The sequence below is a fragment of the Larus michahellis genome, chromosome 8 (genome assembly GCF_964199755.1).
Source record: "Larus michahellis chromosome 8, bLarMic1.1, whole genome shotgun sequence".
In the NCBI taxonomy this organism is placed as follows: Eukaryota; Metazoa; Chordata; class Aves; order Charadriiformes; family Laridae; genus Larus; species Larus michahellis.
The window spans coordinates 23,738,790-23,759,194 of record NC_133903.1 but is presented as its reverse complement, the minus strand read 5'-3'; the positions used below and the strand labels follow the sequence as shown (position 1 = coordinate 23,759,194).

Here is a 20,405-nt window from a genome sequence, read left to right as displayed (position 1 = left end):
AGGACAAGGGGCACCGCTCCAGTGAAAAGGCCCCCAGTGCCCCATGGAGATGCTCCATGGAGGAGCTCCTCAAAGTGGACCTGACACCTGCAGAGACAGGGTTGTTGCAGGGTGGAACACCTTCCTCCTTTTCATCAGACACCTCTGTGGGGTTGGGTCCCTCCAAACTTCACAGCTTGCTCAGCTTTACCGCAATGCCGCAGCACATGGCCCTGGCACAGCCACCTCTCCTTCCCCACCGGCTGGCACCAGCACGGTAACGCCCTGGAGCAGGGACATGAATACAGCATTACTTTCCAGTCCCAGAGGCATCTTTCTCATTTTCCACTGCCTTAAGCAACAAATGTACAAACAAGGACCTGCCAGGCATGAGAAACGTGACCTGAGCTGCTCTGGGAAGGGAGATGCCACCGGCACAGCTGGGAAGATCAGCCCAGGTCACCTTGGAACAGGGGTGGGTTTTCTGTTCCCCAGGTACTGGGGGGTCCTGGTTCAGTTCTTCACACACCGTTTCTTGATTGAGAGGGTATGGGAAACTAATCAAGCACTTGCAGACATGTAAATGGCAAAAATTCACAGGAAAAAAAAAATAATGCCCTGAGCAGTTAAGCATCACAAAAAATACATGGGATCACAGCAAAGCTGCATGCCCTGCCTCCACCAGGCACCTAGGGAGAGCGTGCAAAAAGGGTGATACACAGAGGTAACAGCCCAGAATAGGGTCCCTCCCACCAAAAATTTGGAGATTAGGGAGCTCCCAAATCCCAGGGGATGCCTTGATGCTGCTTTATGCGTGCTGGCTCCCTCCCAGGAACTTGTTTGCTCCCTTTCTTCAGTGTCCAAACCCTCCTCTCCCAGACTCCCATAGCATCTCCCCATCCCCAATTTCCTAGGACAGCCTGCAATAAGCAGCTGTGGGACCCATCCTCAAAAGCCCCCCCGTTACACCTCCAGGCAGCCGTGGGACCCACCATGCCCCAGGCAGGGAGCGGGGACAGAGGCAGCCCCAGCCGAGCAGGGGGAAGCTGCCCCCTCAGCAGGGTCATCTTCAGCTCCTCACCTTTCCAGACCCCCAACGAGGGGTTTTAGGCTGAAGGGAGCCGAGCCACTGACAGCTGGCCTCGGCTGCCACCTAGCAGTGACCCAGCAGCAGCAGGGACAGGGTGACAGCTCCTCCAGCCCGCTGGCTCCTGCTGCAGCCCGGGGAAGACATGAGGGGCTCCTGGGTATGCCCCACCCTAGACCCAATTTTCAGCTCCCTGAAACCAAAGTGGACTTCCGCAGCAGAAAGGGTGCTGTTGGCGACAAGCACTCCATCCTACACACAGCTCCCGGCGAGCTCAGCTCCATTTCATCTGTGCCCTACACTAGATGACGAACATGTGCAACACAACCCTCCAGCTACAAGCCTGAATCCCTGAATCTCCCCACAGGGTTATACAGACCCTGTTCAAGCCATAGCTCCTCATTTCTCTGCTTCCATCTCTGACATTAGCTTTCTATCCAGTCGTTTCCTAACAAGACGCAGATTTTCTTTCTCTACATTTTTTCAGCCCTTTCACATCCTCGAAATGCTGAAATTAAAACAAAATAGTCACAGAATCACAGAAAGGTTTGGGTTGGAAGAGAGCTTTAAAGATCACCTAGTCTAATCAATAAACTTCATATGCTGGGCTTTTAGCCATTACAATATTAATATTAAACCCTTTCTTGAGCTTTTCTTGGTGGTTTGCAGTATAGCATACCTCTGGCACGTTTATGTTTGCAGGCGGGCACAGAACAGCCCTTGAAGCCTCTGAAGACCTGAGGAACAGTCTAGGCACCAGCAAAACAGCTGAACGTCAGCATTCATAACCAGGGCACTTCTATTTTCACAGCTTTTCTCTGCATTAATAAACTCAAGCCCAAGAGGATTTCTTGACACAAGCAAGGAGCTACATAAATATGGCCAACATCAAGCATCAAGCTTTCTCTCACTGGATTGTTTATGGATCTCATTCAATACCTGTAACACAGGATTCCTGATGCTCCATATGTATGGCAATCTAATTCATCAGCAAATAAGAGCATCTTTTTCTTGGGGAAGGAGGTTTCTTTTTGTAAGTTACCAGCACTTGAGGCCTGAGCTGGGATACAATGACCTCTCCTAGCAGAAAGGCGTGTGTAGAGCATCCATGGTGTTAAAAACCAAAACCATCTCCCACACAACATCAAAACTGCTCATTTACTGAGGGAGGGATAAGTAGCCAGTTTCCCTCTCCTAAACTTAAACGATATATAACATTTGTGACACTCAGATGCTCTCCTGAACCATTACATTGAGGAACAATAAATCAGTATACCACCAGCATAACAAACCCAAACTATTTTCCTCAAAGTGAAAGTAACATTTACCACATGTACTGGGCACATCTGAGATGTTAGATTCCAAGTTTTTCAAGGGATTAAATTTTTCTGAACAAAACAAAAAAAAAAAAAAGAAAATGACAGCACAGTCCTACAGAGAGCCTTTCCTGCTCTCTAGGTAGCCTTCCTCAGCAGCTTCTCCAGCTCCAGCTTCTCCCCTCTTCTCACACCTTCTGTCTCAGGCTTGGGGGCCACTGAAAGTAGTCACTGGAAGTGGCTAAGCGTGCAGCTGCCAACACCGCAGACAGCGTGGTAGGAGGGACATAAAGTTTCTGAGACGGCCTTTGGTCAGACAGCCCACTGGCATGGCACAGGCCAACTGCAAGACCCCTGGAAAGGTCTTCATTCTTCATTTTCTCTTCATCTGCATAAGGAGGGAGACAGAAAAGAAAGATGGTATCTACATTGGCAACTCTTAAGAGCTCCGGTTTAGCTTCAAATTCCTTTTGCTTGGACCTTACCAGGTCACGGCAAGAGGACTTTCTACCACACATCTATTTGATGAGCCTGACACAGTATAATCCAAGAGCCTCTCTCCCTCTCCTCCCAGTGCTCACCCCTGTCTCCCCAGAGGTGGGAGATCAGATATGAATTGAGTAGCTCCTGTCTGGAGAACTCTGCCTCCACTCCAGACAGACAGTAGACAGCTCTCTTCCAAGGCACAAACAGGCACTGCCTTTGGCAAGTCAATCTACCTCATAAATCGGGCAACTCTCATATGGGTGTTGTGAATTCTTTCATCGTTCGGGAGATGGAAGATGAACACCCACACAGGGGCCTTACAAGGTTAAAACACACTTTTGACCCTTACGGTTGACAGATTGAGACACTCTAAGTATGAAATGAGCACAGGCTAACATATGGAGTGGAGAAACAAAGACTTCTGCATGAAAGCAGCAGAAAGTCTAGAAAAGACACCAAAAAAATCAACAGAGAAATAACCCTCAATTCATTTGTTCCCATTAAACATTTAGAAAATCATTTTGCTGCGCAAAGGTGAAACCGATGCATTGCATCCAGCCATTATCGTCACATCTCCATCCCACACAAATACCAACATTTTCATCTGTTCTAGTAAAGAAACAGCACCAGTCCTAGCACACCCAATAGTGAGTGCAAGACTCATAGCACAGTAACAGACTACTCAGCTTTTCGCTGTGTTAAATTTTACTGACAAATCTATTCGTACTGTTATGGTTGTCCAGCATAAATGGTACTGCCATAAGTAGAACAGAGGGATGTACAGCTTCGGGAAGTTGGGCCTTGCTGGAAAATCTTTCTATCTGATCAGGGTCATCTTGACTCACTTCTGCTGGTTGCTTGGAGTAGATAAAGGAGGTGTAAGTGTCTTCCACTGACTTGGATAAGACAGCAGGCACTGAGGACTCTCCAAGAGAATGAGGTGTCTGCAAATGTATACAAAAAACTCAGGAGAGGGTGTGATTAGTGCACACTCAGTTCATTAGCTGCCCTGACCTTTATTATCTCTCAAAGTCCACAAAGAACTGGAATGTCAGCAACCAGATGATTAAAAAAAAAAAACAACCCACCAAAAAAAACCTTGTTACTCACAACCTTGGCCAAAGGGCAGCTTCTCCTGCACAGCAAGCTGAAAAGAGTGACAGATTATTACAAGATACAAATCACCACGTCTTAGCAAAGACTTAACAGCTGGCTCATCTCTCAGCAGCCCCACGCAGAACACATGGTGGCAACAACAAAGGGAGTTTCTGCAAGGGAGTGGGAATCGAGTCACTGGAAGTCCCTCTGCATTTTTGCAAATAATACAAATTAAATTTAAGTTCCAGGGATGGTCACCCATGTCTCAGCCATAGACAGGGACTAGAGCCAATGTTTGTATTTGTTAATACAGCACGGAGGAGAAAAATAGAGGAACGACAGACAAGAAGCAATTCACCTTTCCTAACCATAGCTGTTAAAAAATTAGGTGCTTGTTCTCTAGGCTTCTTCTGTGGTCAAGGCAGCAGAAGAAAGGTATCCATCTTCAGAAGGGGTGAGTCACCATCCAGAGGTGCTTCACCCTTTGGCAAGAGCGTGTTCAGAAGATTGGTCCAGAACAAAACCATTGTTTTTACACAAGCAGATTTAAGCAATTTAAATTGGCCCCCAAAAAGGAACTATGAGACCCTCTCGAAGCAGCAAGGAGCGCTACCTGGCTGGGCAACAGAAATTCTGTGCTGACGGGATGCCAAGATAGAATAATTTGAATGACAGGCACCACAGGAGTCCAATTAACCAAACTACTCAGCTTGCTACCACCAGTCCCCTGAAAACCCCTGCCTAACATGCAGTAAAAAACACAATGGTAGGACAAAAAAAACCCCAAAACCCAACAGGGTTAAAAGATTATTATTATGTCCTCTTGCCACCTAGGTTATCCTTGTTGTGGGACAGGCAGCGTTACTGTCACTCCGCGGCAAAGCGGATGCAGACAGGGTGCAAGGGTGGACACTAAAAACGTTTGCTAGCACTGGAAAAAGCTGGGATGGAAATAATTAAAAGAGGCTGTTCAGTTTACGGAAGAGGCAAATGAGACAGGGTACCCTAGAGAGTGCTGCAAGGAAGTAGGGAAGTATCTACTTCTCCTCCTAATTCACACAATTAAGACCACCAGCGTTGAAACGGAAAACATGAGCAGTGAAAACTGGAAGGGAGGGAATGGTGATGCTCTAAGTGCCACAAAACCCTGAGGCCAAGCGATGAGCAGGAATCAGAGAAAGGAAACCTTCCTGTCTGTCCTCATAACTAGCTGACTGATGCATTTTCTCCCCCCTAATGTCTACAGGCAGGATTATTTTTTCATCCCACGGTCTTCTTAATAGAAATTCTTGTCACCTCTTCTGAATACTGTAACAGAGTTCACAGCCAGGGACAGAAAATGTGCCCAAGACTTCTCTGATCCAGTTATAAAATTCCTGTGCTTTGAAACTCACATAGTTTAATACTTGCAGGGGAGCATTTAAGTCAGCTCACGAGGACCCAATCGCTATCTGCCCACCTGCCTCCATCTCATCACACTTTCTCCTCACGCTTGCTACCAGAAACTTTCCTCTTCTCTCATTCCCTCAAGATCCTTTTCCCCAGCTTGCTTTCTTTCCACCCCTTTCAGGTAACAATCTCCAGAGCTATCAATTCTTACTGCTTTCCCCCCTCTGTCTAGGAAGTGCTTTGTCTCAGCCACTATCAACCTCCAGAAGCGTAAGGAGCTGTGGTTGTCCAAAACCCTGTAGGCACACTCCCATTTCCAGCTCTGCAATGCCTTCTGTGGCTCAACAAATCCTGAGTGATACTGGCTCCCCACTGAACCCAGAGTGGAGCGTTCACAAAATGCCATGCTGCAGGCCCTGTTAGACTTATCATTAATCACTATAAGAAGTAAACTTGCAACACCAGTGCCACATAATCTCTCAAATCACAGCCCAAACCGCAACCTTCCCAAACCCATCCTCCTAACTTAGAAAGAGAGGGCTGTGTGATTCAGACTAGTCCCACAATAACTTCCAGTTACTCACAGTAGCCCTCAGGACTGTGAATGGAGGGGAAGTAGAGGAATGAAGAAGGGCCAAGTTTGATCTATGAAGCACTGAAATGGTCAGTCTTATTTCCACAAATACCTTGACGTGCCAGTGGAGCACGAGTGTACCATCAATAACACCAGAAACAACAGCAAAGAGAAAAACGTATAGCTCTGAGCCCATGCTAATAGTCAGTCATTTCTTCGTCAGTCACTTAAAAAAAAAGATACATGTCGAAGCAATGAAAGGGTTACTCAAAGAATCTAAAAACAAGAACAACCCCTCTCAACAGCAATAGCTGAGAAAAAAAACCCTACCTTAACCACTGCCACAAGCTCTGTAAGAGTTTCATTTGTACCCTCCTGTGCAAGTTCAGGCTCTCGGTCTGCTTCTCCTGGGACACTCACTTCATCCAAAAGCATCTGCACACCATCCTCTGTCTCCTTCTTAGCAGACAGGTGCCATTGCTGAGGAGATGGACAAAGCAACAAAAGGTACAGCTTGTGTGGGGAGAAGGAAGCAGGATGCACTGGAGCAAATTACAGAGCAACCAAATGATACCTCTCAGAGATTGAGAGAGAGAGAAATGCAAAGGAACTTTTCTCTTCTGCTCTGAAGTTTTAACATTTCTATTTGGAGAAGTCTGGGCTACTTGGAAAGGACAGAAAAAACATGGAAGGACGGGAAATAATGTGGGCAAGAAACTAACTGTCACTTTAACTTCTCTCCTCCACAGTAAAATTCATCACTTGGAAAATATAGTTTTATTCAAGCAATGTTTTCTGGTTATTGCTTGCTGCCTTCTGAGAAATTTTACCATGAAGAAGTATCCTAACATAGCAGAGCTGATACAACAGTGTCCAGCCATTTTGCACTTAAGGGCCAGAGGGGTGGGGCGGTGTTGTTAATCCTGACAAGGCAAATCTAAGATTGGAAAATGCAAAGGGAGTTCCCCACTGCTGAAGAGGAGTTACCAGAAAACGCTAGCTGAGCAGTCACAAGTGTCATATTAGACAGGTTTCATTCCAGTTCAAAACATTTTGAGGAATTTTATAATTGACACTGATGATCACATTAGTAATGCAAAAAGGAAGTGTCGTGGTTTGGGCATAACAGAGAAGGAATTGTTTCGGGCAACTAAACAGAATAGCAGAGAAGGAAATGTTTAAAGTCTTACACAAAGAGAGATCTAGAAGACTGCACTTTCTGGAAAAGGATTCTAAGATCCTCCACATCAGACAGGAGAAAACCTGAATGCATCTACATTCCTCTAGTCTCCAAATAGCCAGCTATATCTGACATTTACACATATGGATATCTTGCTACAGTTAACCAGATTTTCCATAAAAATCACAATAAACTCACATTTGCAGAGTCTCAGTCACATTAATTTCTTCCAAATACATAAAGATGCTGGTTTGGGACCTCCAGTTCAGACGATGTATCGACAGTGCAAGGCCATTAATATCCAAGATATACAGCTTATATAGAGTTTTCCAGCACAGAAATGCAGTTGGCTAAAACAAAACCTAGGTAAAATGACTACTTTACAAGTTACTAACATTACACTAGCTTTTACTCTTAAGAGTAAACAACTCCACAAAAAAACTGCATGGGACTAAAACAGTACATATTTAACCGACCCCTGCAACTGATTTCATTGAACGATAGCTATGTCACAGTCAAATTCTCACCTGGTCACACAGTTCAGCCCTGCCCAGCTTTGAGCGTGCTGCTTCACCGTCTGCATCTAGAGATTCCTGCTGCAAGCAAAGGTCTGGCTCCACCAGTTCAGCATTCTCCTGCTTTTCACTGGGCCGAACATACAAGGCCGAAGGATTCAGTTCCTCAAATCCCTAGGAAAAACAAACAAAAAAAACAAAACAAAAGACCACTACAAACCACAGTACAGTCAAGAAAACCATATTGCAACTACCACAAAGAACAAAGAGGATTCAGCAAATTTCTAACAGGTTTTATGAAGAAGCACACCACCACAAAAAAAAGCTCCAAATTCTTGCAGAAATTGTCTTACTACAAAAATCAACTCTTCTCCCTCCAGCAACAAAATTACTCAGCAAACCCTCCCTCCCCCCAAAATTGAACATACACATGCAAAAATACAATCACAGGATCTAATCCTGCCAAAACACCCATTCTGCATCTCTTGATTAAAACAGATAGAAGCACTCCAGGCTGTAAAGCCTGAATTTCTGCTGAGATATAAAATCGTGGCAGTACCTTTCTAAGGGTTTTCATATCCACACAGTTCTTACTGAAACTGAGCTGAGACATTCAGATAATGACATAGATGGGCCTAAATCTTAAGTGCTCTCTAGACTGGCGTACAACCTGAATGTCTGTCCAAGGCACAACATGCAATGTACCATGCTTACGCTGCCCAACATTGTACATTTCACTAGCAAAGAGACTTTTTAAGCCAAGACCATTTCCATAATTCAGTTTGTTAATGGCATAACTAGTCTTCAATGTCTAGAGCAGAAGAGGCCAAGATAACGTATTTAACTATCTTGTTCCTTAGTCAACTGCCCCTGCCACTATGCAGTGCTACTTTAAATCAGACAATAAAATCTAATCAACTTACTCTCATTAATTGTTTGGATGAATCGGGGGCATCAACTTATGACTAACAAAACTTGCTGGAATTAACAAGTAGTGAAGTAACTAACACATCTCTTAACAACCTCTCAATTCCAGATGAGATCTACAGCTATTTTACTTTTTCATGTTATTTATATAAGATGTGTGTCAGCTCCAGATGAATCTGCAATACTAACAAGCTAATTAACTTAGGAAAAAAAAAATCAAGACCACCTAATCCATTGTTAGAAGACAGGATGACAATAATTTGTTCTGCTAAACCAGAACATCTCTGCTGAGAGATTCCATAGAGATATCATGAGATTCCACCTTAACCAAAAAGCAAGCTCTCCCCATGGAGTTAGACACCATGGGATGCAGTCACAAAATGGTAAGTTGCAGGACAGCAGGGAATACCAGTTTTGCTCTTCACAAAACTATTGCTTCAAGCTAAAGATCTTCCCATTACATGCACACAATCGATCCATCGATCCCTCCCCTGCCTTTCCTTTCAGCAGTACACGCCTCCCTCCTGACCTGGGAAGGTACGTTCTCCCCGCAGACATCAGCGCATCCCTCATCCCTCAAGACACAGTGGAAGTAGACATCCTCCTCGGTGGACGTGTCACACAAGAAGACATGCAAAATGCCATTCACATATTCATCCACGATGCCCACAAGTAGCTTGGAGCCACACAGCTTTTTAAATAGGAGAGTTGCTGCATTGGACCACGCATCCTGAAGAAGAAACAAGAACATAAAGTTACTATAAAACAGACCAACGTCCACTGCCTGAGACTTTCCCTTGTGCGCACTTGTCAAAAAGGCAATTAAGCTAGGTCAGGCTAAGGGCAAATACAGGGAAGTCAGGCCAACAAGCTTCCCAGCACTGGGAATCAACCTACCCCAAAGCCTGCAATGCTAGTTACGCTGGGAATGCCCTTTCATCCTAAATACATATTTCCAAACATCGTTCGATGGCATTCACCAGTGATTTTGCCACAACTGCCTAAAACACAGTTATTTGTTGTTGTTTAGTTTTTGTTTTTTAAATTCCTGGAATCATGTGATTATAAATGTTAAAAGTGTCAAAAGTTTTTAAGAAGAATCTAAGCCTCACCACAATGAAAACTGTGATTCCTTAACCTCCAAAAAACAGAGGAAATGACTTTTTTAAAAATATTGTCTTTAAAACACAGAAGAAGCAACTCTGATCACATGCTTTCCTCCTCAGGCTTCTTAACCAAGAGGTTTCCCAGCACAAAGAAACTTTCCTATGATCTCTATAATTCTTTGGCAATGCTGACTGCATCAAATCAATTCATTTAAAGCTCTGTCACAGAATAAATTTTTAAAACAGAGGGCTGGAGCCACCAAGACTTCAGAAGGACCGTAGAGAACTACTGTCAGTGGAAGAAACAGGTTTGTTTGTTTGCTTAACAGCAGCTATCTGTTTCTGCAACAATATAAGCAAGAATACTCTGATCATAAGGAAAACAGACAGCGGAATGGCAATCCCTTGCAGAGACAGAGACTTACAGAGCCATACTCTGCTGACTGTAACAGCAGCAATTCTGCTGTAAACATCAATGGGACCTGAATTAATCCAAATGTTTGCCCTTATCAGGGGAAAAAGCCAACCTCTACTTGATAGCTCTCATACGAATGTCAATAAAAAAAACCTGCATGTGAACACAGACCTCCACAGGTTTTACCCATGCCAAGGAACACGGGATGGCCTGAGCAGGGAGCTTCAAGTAGCACCACCTACAATACAAAACAAAGCCATCACCATTATAGCAAAAAAAAGAGCAAAACCAGTCAGAAAAGCAGAACTTCCTCCTCTTCTGGGTTTTAAAATCAGAATAGGGGCACATATTGGATTTTGCACTTATGATTGAAACCCAACAGCAGCTTTGGAAAACACTCTATAGCCCGAGAATGGGCACAGCAGAAATAGCAATATCAACTAATCCCTTATGCCTTCCCTTGCCCAAGCATCTTCCCATCATAATCCCTTATTTATGATTACAAAGTTAGGGACAGAGAGCAATGACTTTTGAACCAAAGAATGTCAATGGCCAAGAATAAATAGAGGCAAATGAGAGGGAAGAAGCAAATATGGAAAAGAAAAGAATAATTACCTCTGACACTGCATAAGCATCCCACTTGGATGGATGTCCATTCAGGAGGATGTTTACATCCATTCACAGAACCCAGGAAGGAGGATTAGGGAGCTTGCCCCAAAGTGACAGAAAGTGGCAAGAGGAAAGACTGAGGAATGAAGGCAGAAACAGGAAAGAATTTAGCCCAAAATCACTGCGAGGGAGTGATGGACAGGGTTGATGAGCAAAACAGGTCTTAAACAATATCACCTCAAGCATTAGCATGGAACAAGGAAGTGCCTGCAAGGCACCATTATGGAATAAAACCACAGATTCTTTCTTGGAAATCTGCATGCCAGGATGTCTTTCTGAAGGTGACAGGGAGTAGTCAGCATGGACTAATCAAGTCACGCTTGACCAACTTGACTACCTTCTGTGATGAAATGACTGGCCTGGTAGGTGAGGAGAGAGCAGTGGTTATCGTTTACCTTGACTTCTGTCAGGGTTTTGACACTGTCCTATAAGATCCTCATAGAGAACTTAATGAAGTATGGGATGGATGAGCAGACAGTGAGGTAGACCGAGAACTGGCTGAAGGGCCAGGCCCAGAGAGTGGTGATCAGTGGTACAAAATCTAGTTGGAGTTCAGGAACTAGCAGTGTACCCCAGGGATCAAACCCGGTCCAATACTGTTCAACATCTTCATTAATGATCTGGATGATGGGGCGTGTCTGCTGATAATACAAAACTGGGAGAAGTGGCTGACACACCAGAGGGTCATGCTATCATCATTCAGAGGGACCTCGACAGGATAGAGAAATGGGCAGACAGGAACCCCAAAGTTCAACAAAGTCCTGCACTTGGGGAGAAACACCACCGTGCACCACTACATGCTGGGGGCTGACCGGCTGGAAAGCAGCATTTTTACTATGAGGGTGACCAAGCACTGGAACAGGTTGCCCACAGAGCTTGTAAAGTCTCCATCCTGAAAGACATTCAAAAAATGTCCCAAGATGGTCCTGTGCAGCCTGCTATAGATGGCCCTGCTTGAGCTGGGAGGTTGGACAGGATGACCTCCAGGGGTCTCTTCCAATCTCAACCACTCTGTGATTCTCTCACCCACGTGTAATTTACTTACTTGAGGAATCTCAGCCAAGACTTTCGGACAATTTCGAGGTTTCCGTAATCTGGGTAGAACACCTCTACTTCTTGGTCATTGATCACACGGTGGATGATAACGCGGTACCACCATTTCGAGACCATTACACAGCAAAGCTGTCCAGGCTGTACTGAAGACTCAGGCATGATATAACGATCAGAAACAAGTTTATTTGAGTAACAGTGTCTGCAAAAGATTGTAACAAAAAACCGTGCTTGGTAGGATGCAGATGAACAAAGAAATATACAGGGCTTCAGAAGAATCCTCATTTCTCAAAGTCCCCATGACATGAATTTTCATGAGTTGTTTTAATAGAATCATAGAATGTGTTGGCTTGGAAGGGACATTCAAAGGTCATCCAGTCCAACCCCAATAGATGCTCCGCATCTCTGTTCTGCTACACTTAAACTGAAATGACAATAAAAAATGCAAACCCAAGCTTCTAACACTTGAATGATATTCTTGGGGTCCAACAAAAAGTTAATGGGGATTAACCAGAGGCTAAATACAGTTATTCTAGTCATTAATTCTTAACATTACCTTGACATGTCAGTGCTTCTTAAGAACCAGGTTCTGGAGTACTGTCTAATATACACAGTATCTGCCCGCAGAGTCTGTAATCACACTTTACATGTGCCCCACGGACATCAAGCATTTACTTTGGCACACAATTAACAGCAGCTGTAGTATGGTCAATGTAACTGACACAAAGCCATTGATGGGGTTTTGCTTTCAAATATAGATATGACGAAGGCCTATTACCTGTTGCTTTTTTGATAACTGTTGGAGATGAAGTAAAAGCCTCAACAGAGCACACAGGCAACAGTAGCACAGACAACAGGGAGGTGCAAAGGAACCCTGAAGTTCTTTTCCATAACTTTTCCAGCTTTTAAAGTTTAGGACTGTCTAGGACATAGCCAAAAAACCATGAATGGAATGAGTAAGCATTACGAATACATGTTTCAGTACAGCACCGGCATCCTTGTATCAAGTAATCGAGCCAGCAGTGACCATAACTAACAGCTGGGTGCCCTGTTCCCTCAGCGCAAACACATTCACAACAGGTAGTAGTACTGAATCAGCATAGCACGTACGCACCTCATCTCAAACATCATATCCTGCAGTTTATCAGATGTCTCCCTGCTGCAGATGTGGATGTAGAACTGGCTTGGAGAGACAATGAATTCCACAAAGACTCCAACCAAGCACCTTGTCTCCAGTGGTGGTAAACTGCAAAGGCTTCTGTCCTGAACAGCATCTGGGGGGATTTCTGGAGTCATTATCAATGTGGCTAGCAAGGACTGCTCCAAATCTTGAGGCTACAAATGGGTAAGAGGAAAGCGGCACTCAGATGTCTTGTCATGCACTGAACACACATGACTGGCCTTTTCATTAAGGTAAAAAATAGTTCTGCTTTCCTGAGGATCTGTGAATTACTGAGTATCAGAGAATCCCAACAAATTTTGCAAACTTGGATTAAAACTTTCCCTGAGATAGAAGCATTCATTTTCACACTCACTCTCCTCCTTCCTTCTTTCTTCCCTCCAGTGTAAAGAGGGGTGCAACAAAAACACCTTGCTCATATTCCTGCAAGGAATAAAGGAGAGGAACTGAAGTCGTGTCACATACTTAGACAAAAGTATTGAACGGCTATTGCTAAAAAAGCAGAACAAAACAAAAACCCACACCAAACAGACCAAACCAAACACAACCTACCTGTTTGTTGGATTTTACCCAAAAGATGCTATTTCTGTGTTCCGTGACCATGACGGAACACATGACGGAACCATCAAAACTCTATCTGAAAATGATTCAGAAGTGACAGAAGGCACAAATGCATCTCACTTTCACACTAGAGCTATTTCCCAAGGATAAAACCAAACAAAATCTACAAACTCTGTTCTTTTCTCACTCTAGACAAATTTGTACAACAGTGAGTTGTTAGTACAGGTTAAAATTTTGTGTTATTCTTTAGCTGCTGAAAACATTATTTCACTTGAACTAGTGCAGATGGGAACCTTAACCACACATCAGCTACTTTCACTGCCTCAAGAGCTTTCTTTTGCACCAATGAGCAGCACTCCTCCAATTATCAGAAGTCAAAAAAATATTTCAGCTTTACTCGTCGTGAATACGCTACAAGTTAACAGTGCATTATACATCAGTCAATGTATGGGAAATTTGTCTTCCAGCACGCCCCCCATTGCTTATTTGGCTAAATTCAACTGCAAACAATGGGGTTTTGCAATACTGGCTCTTTTAACCATTGTTTAAAGAAGCAGATGAGAGTCTCTCCTTTTGCAGACAGAGCAAGGGCTAATGCTCTTGAATTTTGTATTTTAGTCAAAATTTTTAACTCAAGAAAAAAAAACATTGAGTCAAATAGTGAGTTAACATTTTTGAGTTAAAGTGCAACTGAGGGAATTCTTGCTTGAGCAGCAGCATAACATCTTAAAAAACCTTATATTTCAGGATTTCCTCTAAAAAGTGCCTAGGAATAATGGCATTTCTAAGGAACAGCTTTGCTCTGAGAATATCAGACTGTTACATGCACACATGATCTTTATAATCTAGCTCACACATTGGTAGGGTCAACAAGACATCTCTGTGGAAGATGTAGAAGATGTGTACTTAAAAACATGTTTACAAAAAAGCATCCCAATGAACAACTGTTCGTATGCAAAGTAACACGTTCCAACCTGCTTCCCTCCCTGTGAGGGATTTTTTAAAACAAAACAGCAAACTTGGTGTTTCATTGAGGAATACTAGCTGTACAAACACCTTCCAAGACTTATACTGCTAGGATCTTTAAATAGGTTCCCTTTGCAATACACAGGAGCAAAAATCTGACTTGAGGTTGGGGTTATGAGGACCACATCCTCCCCACAAGCAGACTTTGATCTAAGGGAATTCCCTGTGAACTTCATCACACCAAACTAAAATTTCTTTAAAGGATCAGAAGAGCCTGCCAAAAATCTCTAAAGGGTATGTTTTATGAAGTGCCACACAAAACCCAACTCATAGTCCCACGCATCCAAGTTCATCAGTACATCAAACACCAAAGTCAGGAAGAACTCCTGGGACCCTTTCCCTACCTATGCCCTCTAACCATACGCTTGCGTACAGGCACAAGATGAGCTCAGCAGAGAAAATACCTCCCAGTAGGAGGACTTTCCCGAGAAAAAGAAGGCCTAAAGATGCTCAAAACAAAAAAATGGACAAATTCTACCAATCAGGTTTGGTAGTTCAGTGCTTCTGTATTGCTCTTCTCCATCCCTTTCTAAAAACCCACTGCTCAACAAAACAAAAAAAAACCCCAAACAAACAAAATCTCAAAATTTTCAAAGTCCCAACCAAAGAGCAGAGTTGAGACTGCAGGAATCAAGGTCTCTGAGGACCATTCCCCAGCTCTGTCACATAGCTGCTTGACACTTAAGCCCTGCCTACTGCAGCACGGGGAATTTCACACAGCTAGTCTAAGAGCAAAGTTATTAAAGTCTAGTTACAAGTAAGTACACCAAAAGGCATTACCACTATTACCAAGGAGCACGATGATACTTAACTGACCTTAGATGATCTGTAACTTAGATCTCAAGACCAGAAAGAGACAAGAAAAAGACCTAGTCTGGATACCAGGTCAGTATGAATCTGGTAACATCCAGACTCATCTAAAAGAAGTACAAACATTTTTGGAAGCAGCTGCGCATCAGCAATACAAACTCAACAGAAACAAAAGCAATAAAAAGAGTATCACCACCCAGATTAGAACATGATAAAGCTACAGATCGCTCATCCAGCCACTTGCTTGTTTGAGGCCATCACCCAAACCTACTGCTTGTGCTTCCACTGGCTCTGACTTCTCTTCTGTTAACAGGTGGAAGCTTTCTGGCTCACAGCTGGGTTCCAAAGGAGGCATCTCAACTGCAGGTGCTGCTGCAAAGACAATAATTTGGCTGTTATTCTTTGTGGGACTGATGCAGTGTTACATATTAAGCAGAAAAAGAAGACATCTGAAAATGAAAGTCTGAAAGCACTGGTGCCATTTTCCTCATATCTTGTAGCATTCACAGCCACCAGGATTCACTTGAGGGGCATCTTTCACTATATTAATAAATTAAAACAAAACATAACAAAAACCACTTGCTCTTGTAAGCATGCTAAGGGTTAAATAATTGCTAGAATGATGCTAAAATGAATTTTCTCCAGAAAAGTCAGGAATTTGGCAGGAAATGTGTGTGATTTTCTACCTTCTCTCATAGCTGTTATGGGAACACTGAGGACATCTGCAGTCTCTTCTTTTGTGGAACATTGTAGCTGTGCCTTTCAGACTAGTGCTAACCCTTCAGTCTCAAAAAGCACATCAGAAAGGCATTACCAGCCTGCAGAGCAGACTTTGAGCAGATCCTTCTAGTTTTGTTATCTATTGCCTGGAATGACTAGAAATTCCAGTCCTATACACACATTCAGGAAGTCTGTTCTCTGAATGGGCTAAACATACCTTCTTTCACCTCACACCAAACAACAGTGGCAACGTATAGAAAACTTCTAATTAAGCTCTCTGCTACCAAGGCAACTCCCTTGTGACAGCTGCTCCTGCAGCACCACGCAGCCCTTCTGTGCTAAAACCTAGGGGAACTGAGACTACTACAGCAACTGGAAATGCAGCAAAATCCCCCTGAAACACAGCTGCTTTGCCACAGTGCTTGTGAGACCTACATGCTTTCGGTTAAATAACACACTGCCTCACCTTGCGGCACCTCTTCCTTCGCCTCACCTTGCGGCACCTCTTCCTTCGCCTCACCTTGCGGCACCTCTTCCTTCTCTATCTCACTTGCCAGGTACTTCTTCAGGGTCAGCAAGGAACCTGCTCTTGTCTGCTCAACCACAATGATATCAGACACACTCCTGAGGACTTCAAGCATGGAGAAAAATCCATATTGCGTGTACTGGAATGCCCGGCCAAAGCGTCTGAAGAAGGCCTTATCAAAGTCCAAGAGCATAAGTGGTGAGGAACTCAGCAAATCCTCCAGCTCAGCCTTCACCGTCGCTGGCAGGACAGGAGCCCTGCCCCTCTGAGGGAAACTCTGCAGATTCTTAGAGGGAGAAGCAGCTCCTGCCTTCACAGCAGCACTCCTCCGTGCCCTAGCACTTCGCTGTCTAGCAACCAGTTTGGCAATCGCTTTGGTGGTCTCATCTGCAATGGCTACAACAAAAAGAAATAAACTATTAGACAACTAAAACAGCAAACCATTGAAAGCTCCACACGGGCAAAGCTCTTCTTTCCTTTCTTTCCTCTTCCCTCCACCCTTTTCAGAAGCTGGTGTCTCCTTCAAAAGCAATCACACTGAATTGTGGCCAATTTCCAGCAGGGCAACCACTTTTCCTCTCCTTTGTAAATACAGACTGAACGATTTTTAACAGCCAACAACCAATCTGCACCCTCCTCATCCCTATAAATCCAGATCTAAGCAGGAAGATGGGTCAAATTCTTGGATACAGGATCACAAGAGGAAATCCAGCTGCTGCAAGTTTTGTTGGGAAAACAGTAAATTGCTCGTTGCTCCTTTCAGCCAGAATCACAGTAAACCCCCGCTATAGAGCACCCACCCACGCAGGCAAGGTCTCCCTGGGGAGCAGCCCAGGTCTTTTCCATGCTTTTAAACAACTTTTTCTTGTCTTTCTGTAGCACTCTAAAAAAAAAAAAAATCATTTCACCCTTCCCAGTCAACTCTTTGCACCTACCATTTGTTTCCGCAGCTCTTCCCCAAAGAAAAAGAAAATGAAAACATTTCTTTGAGACATACTGAAATTCCTATGGGGTCAGGTAGGGAGACATTTACAGCTTCTTCCAAGAGGCCCCATCCCTGGTTTTGGCTCCTGCTGTAGACTACATTTACAGGAACGGCGATGCTTACCAGTTCTAGTGTACCCATAAGAAATGTTACTGCAGTTTCTAAAGTTAAGGGCAGATAGCAAAACGTACTCAAATAACTAGAAGCCTCTGATTTTTCAGGAGGAAAGAACGGAAAAGCATTAAAAGGCAGATCAAAATACAGGAAGAAACATCAAAGACAAGAAATTAAACAGAGCTGTATGAGAAAAATAACAGAGAAATGTGACCTACAGCTCTGGGAACTCATCCTGCACACACCAGTAAGTGGTTCCAAACAATTCCTCCACCCATAAGGAAACAACACCTCACCTTTGAGGATAAAAGTGCCTTTCTCGTAAGAACAGACTCTGACAACTTCAGGCATATCTGCCACCAGCTCCAAGGTGGACTGGAAGCCCAGGTCACATAGAGGGAGAGGTTTGCCAATCATGGCCATGTACTCTTGCTCTAGCTGTGCTGGGGTTAAGCCCTCTTTTGAAGCCATTAGCAGCGATCTCACCTCCTTCTTCAGCGTCTCCATAAGCTGCACCTTGTCTGCACTAAAGGGGCAACAAAAGCAAGCAGAAAACAACTTGTACTGCAGTTGCTCAAATACAGGCAAAAGACTTTTCACCACTTAGCAGCTAAAAGCTGGGGGTGGGGGGGGGGTGGGGTGGAGAGGGCAGCAAGCCAGGTTCACCAACAGCCACTACCTATCAACTCCTGTATTCCCTTGTCTGCAACCCCTGGAGCTGCCACCCTTTCGGCACCTACTGTCCCAGCAAAGATCGCAGCTCCTCCTGAATTCGCTGTCTGTCCCCATGGGATGACAGCCCCTGCACGCATTGCATTCCCCCCCGGAGTTTAGTACACCCCTAAACCCCTGCCCTCTACAAACCCTGCGGCTCCACAGATCCCTGCACACCCAACACGCTGAGGATCCACACACGCGCCCCCGACGGGCTCACCGCCCCTCAAAGAGCCCCCTGTGCCCTTAAACCCAGCCCTGAGGACTCCCCTCTCTACCCCACAGAGCCACCGCCCCCTAAAGAGATTCCCCTGCCCCTAAACCACAGCCTGGAGACTCCCCCACAGAGACCCCAGATGGCCACCGCTCTCTAGAGACATTCCCACGCCCCAAAAACGCACAGCCTGGGGGACACCATCCCACACAGAGACCCCAGGGAGGATCGCTACTGCCGCCGGCACCGCCCCCGCTCACCTCGCCATCCCACCGCCTCCCTCACGAAGCGGCGACGCCCCCACGTCCCCGCTTTTGCGCCTGCGCGCTCCCTTTCCCGCCTTTCCGGGGCACGAGGGCGGAGCCGTGAGGGCCCGGCAGCGGGAGGCCCCTCAGTTGCCCGACCGGCCAACGCCCTGAGGCGTCTCCTCAGGGCGTTGGCCAGTCGGGCAACTGAGGGGCCTCCCGCTGCCGGGGCCGGGAGGTGACAGCATGTCCTGTGGGGACCGACCCCTAGGGTCCCTCCCGGAGCTGCTGCCCGTGGGTAGGAAACGTGAGGTGCGTCCCCCTTCTGACAGGAAAAGGTGTGGCATCGCGAAAGAGTCGGGAGCGTCGGACGTCCCGCCGGGTGCGTCTGAGGAGAAAAGCAAGCGGAGCCTGGCCAAAACCTGGCCCAAGGCGCTGTTTTGCTGCCACTTAAGAAAGGCCACCTGCCCTTTTCGGCAGCTGGAGGCCATCTTACCCACGCTGGCCAAGTGAAAAAAGGTTTCTGGAGCACTTCTAGAGCAAACCCAGATACCGTATGAATTTATTAATTAACGCCCTGTTTCCACCCAACTTTTCTCCTCTGTCATTGGGCCTCTCCCTCCATTGCTTCCCTGGTGACCTGCACGAGGGAGCAGAGAAGGCAGGCAGCTGGTGCTCCTGCCCTCCCTGCCTGCAATATCCTGACTCCTGGCAGGCCGCAAGTCTCATAAAAGAGGAACCCGTGATAAAACAAGAGCAGCATCTCCCTGGCTGGGAGCTACCCAGCTCCCTCCGGCTGCTCCTCCACACCAGAGACTGGGGGACCCTGAGCTCAGCACTGCCCTGTTGAGAGGGAAGTCACTGCTTTATGTTCCAGCCTTGTCGTGCTGTAGTTTGATTTCCAGTCAGGTGCCGGTTTCTTTAATATAGTCAGTGACTGTATAAAAAGAGTTTTTGAGCAGAGGTTTCTGCAGATGTCACCACAGGCTGTGCGGCATGAAAAGAAAAAAGCTTCTATGTTTGCCACACTCCTGCTGTAGAAAACTAGGGAGGCATTTAGGCACAAACTCTTTTGCCAATTTAGATTCAGCAGCTTTAACCCTGCACTGGCCTCCGTGCTTTGCACCCATTCAGGAAAGTTCATGGTTGAACTGGGACCAGCTGATTTCCTTCCCTGCTAAAATTTGAGGTGACCCTAGGGAGAGGGACTTTGCTGCCAATGTCCCTCCGCTGTGCCAGCCAAAGGGTTTCTAGAGAGCAGACCAGTGTGAGATGCTGCTCACCCAGCCATTACCTGCAACACCCCCTCAAAGCACTCCTGAGGAAGCCACTGGTCTCATCAGTAAAGGTTTTTCACCCTGGTGTTTATTGCTCTGGGCGATTCTCACCATTTGAGGTCTTTGGAGCCATGTGTCTGACAAGTGGCTAAGTCAAGTCTAAAAGTTTAGGTTGCTTTTCAACAGCTTTGTAGAAACCATCTACTGAAAATCATGTGAGTGCTTCTGATTGTATTTTATTT

At 45.3% G+C, this 20,405-nt stretch overlaps 1 protein-coding gene across 3 annotated transcripts; it reads right to left on the bottom strand.

The window, feature by feature from the left end:
* Window positions 1–1,616: 1,616 nt before the first annotated feature.
* Window positions 1,617–19,006, bottom strand: TDRD5 (tudor domain containing 5). Of its 3 annotated transcripts, none has more exons than XM_074598576.1 (12): window positions 18,902–19,006; window positions 18,010–18,239; window positions 16,555–17,010; window positions 15,640–15,740; window positions 12,906–13,126; window positions 11,787–11,993; window positions 10,244–10,310; window positions 9,081–9,281; window positions 7,637–7,798; window positions 6,260–6,409; window positions 3,714–3,812; window positions 1,617–2,770 (listed from the first exon to the last, which is right to left on the bottom strand). In XM_074598576.1, the coding sequence occupies exons 1-12, from the start codon at window positions 18,907–18,909 to the stop codon at window positions 2,756–2,758; spliced, it is 1,917 nt and encodes a 638-aa protein (XP_074454677.1). In that variant the 5' UTR covers window positions 18,910–19,006; the 3' UTR covers window positions 1,617–2,755. The 3 variants fall into 3 exon arrangements, with proteins under 3 accessions (XP_074454677.1, XP_074454676.1, XP_074454678.1); XM_074598575.1 differs by having other exon boundaries at window positions 2,200–2,770; window positions 3,596–3,812; XM_074598577.1 differs by lacking the exon at window positions 3,714–3,812 and having other exon boundaries at window positions 2,621–2,770.
* Window positions 19,007–20,405: the final 1,399 nt, after the last annotated feature.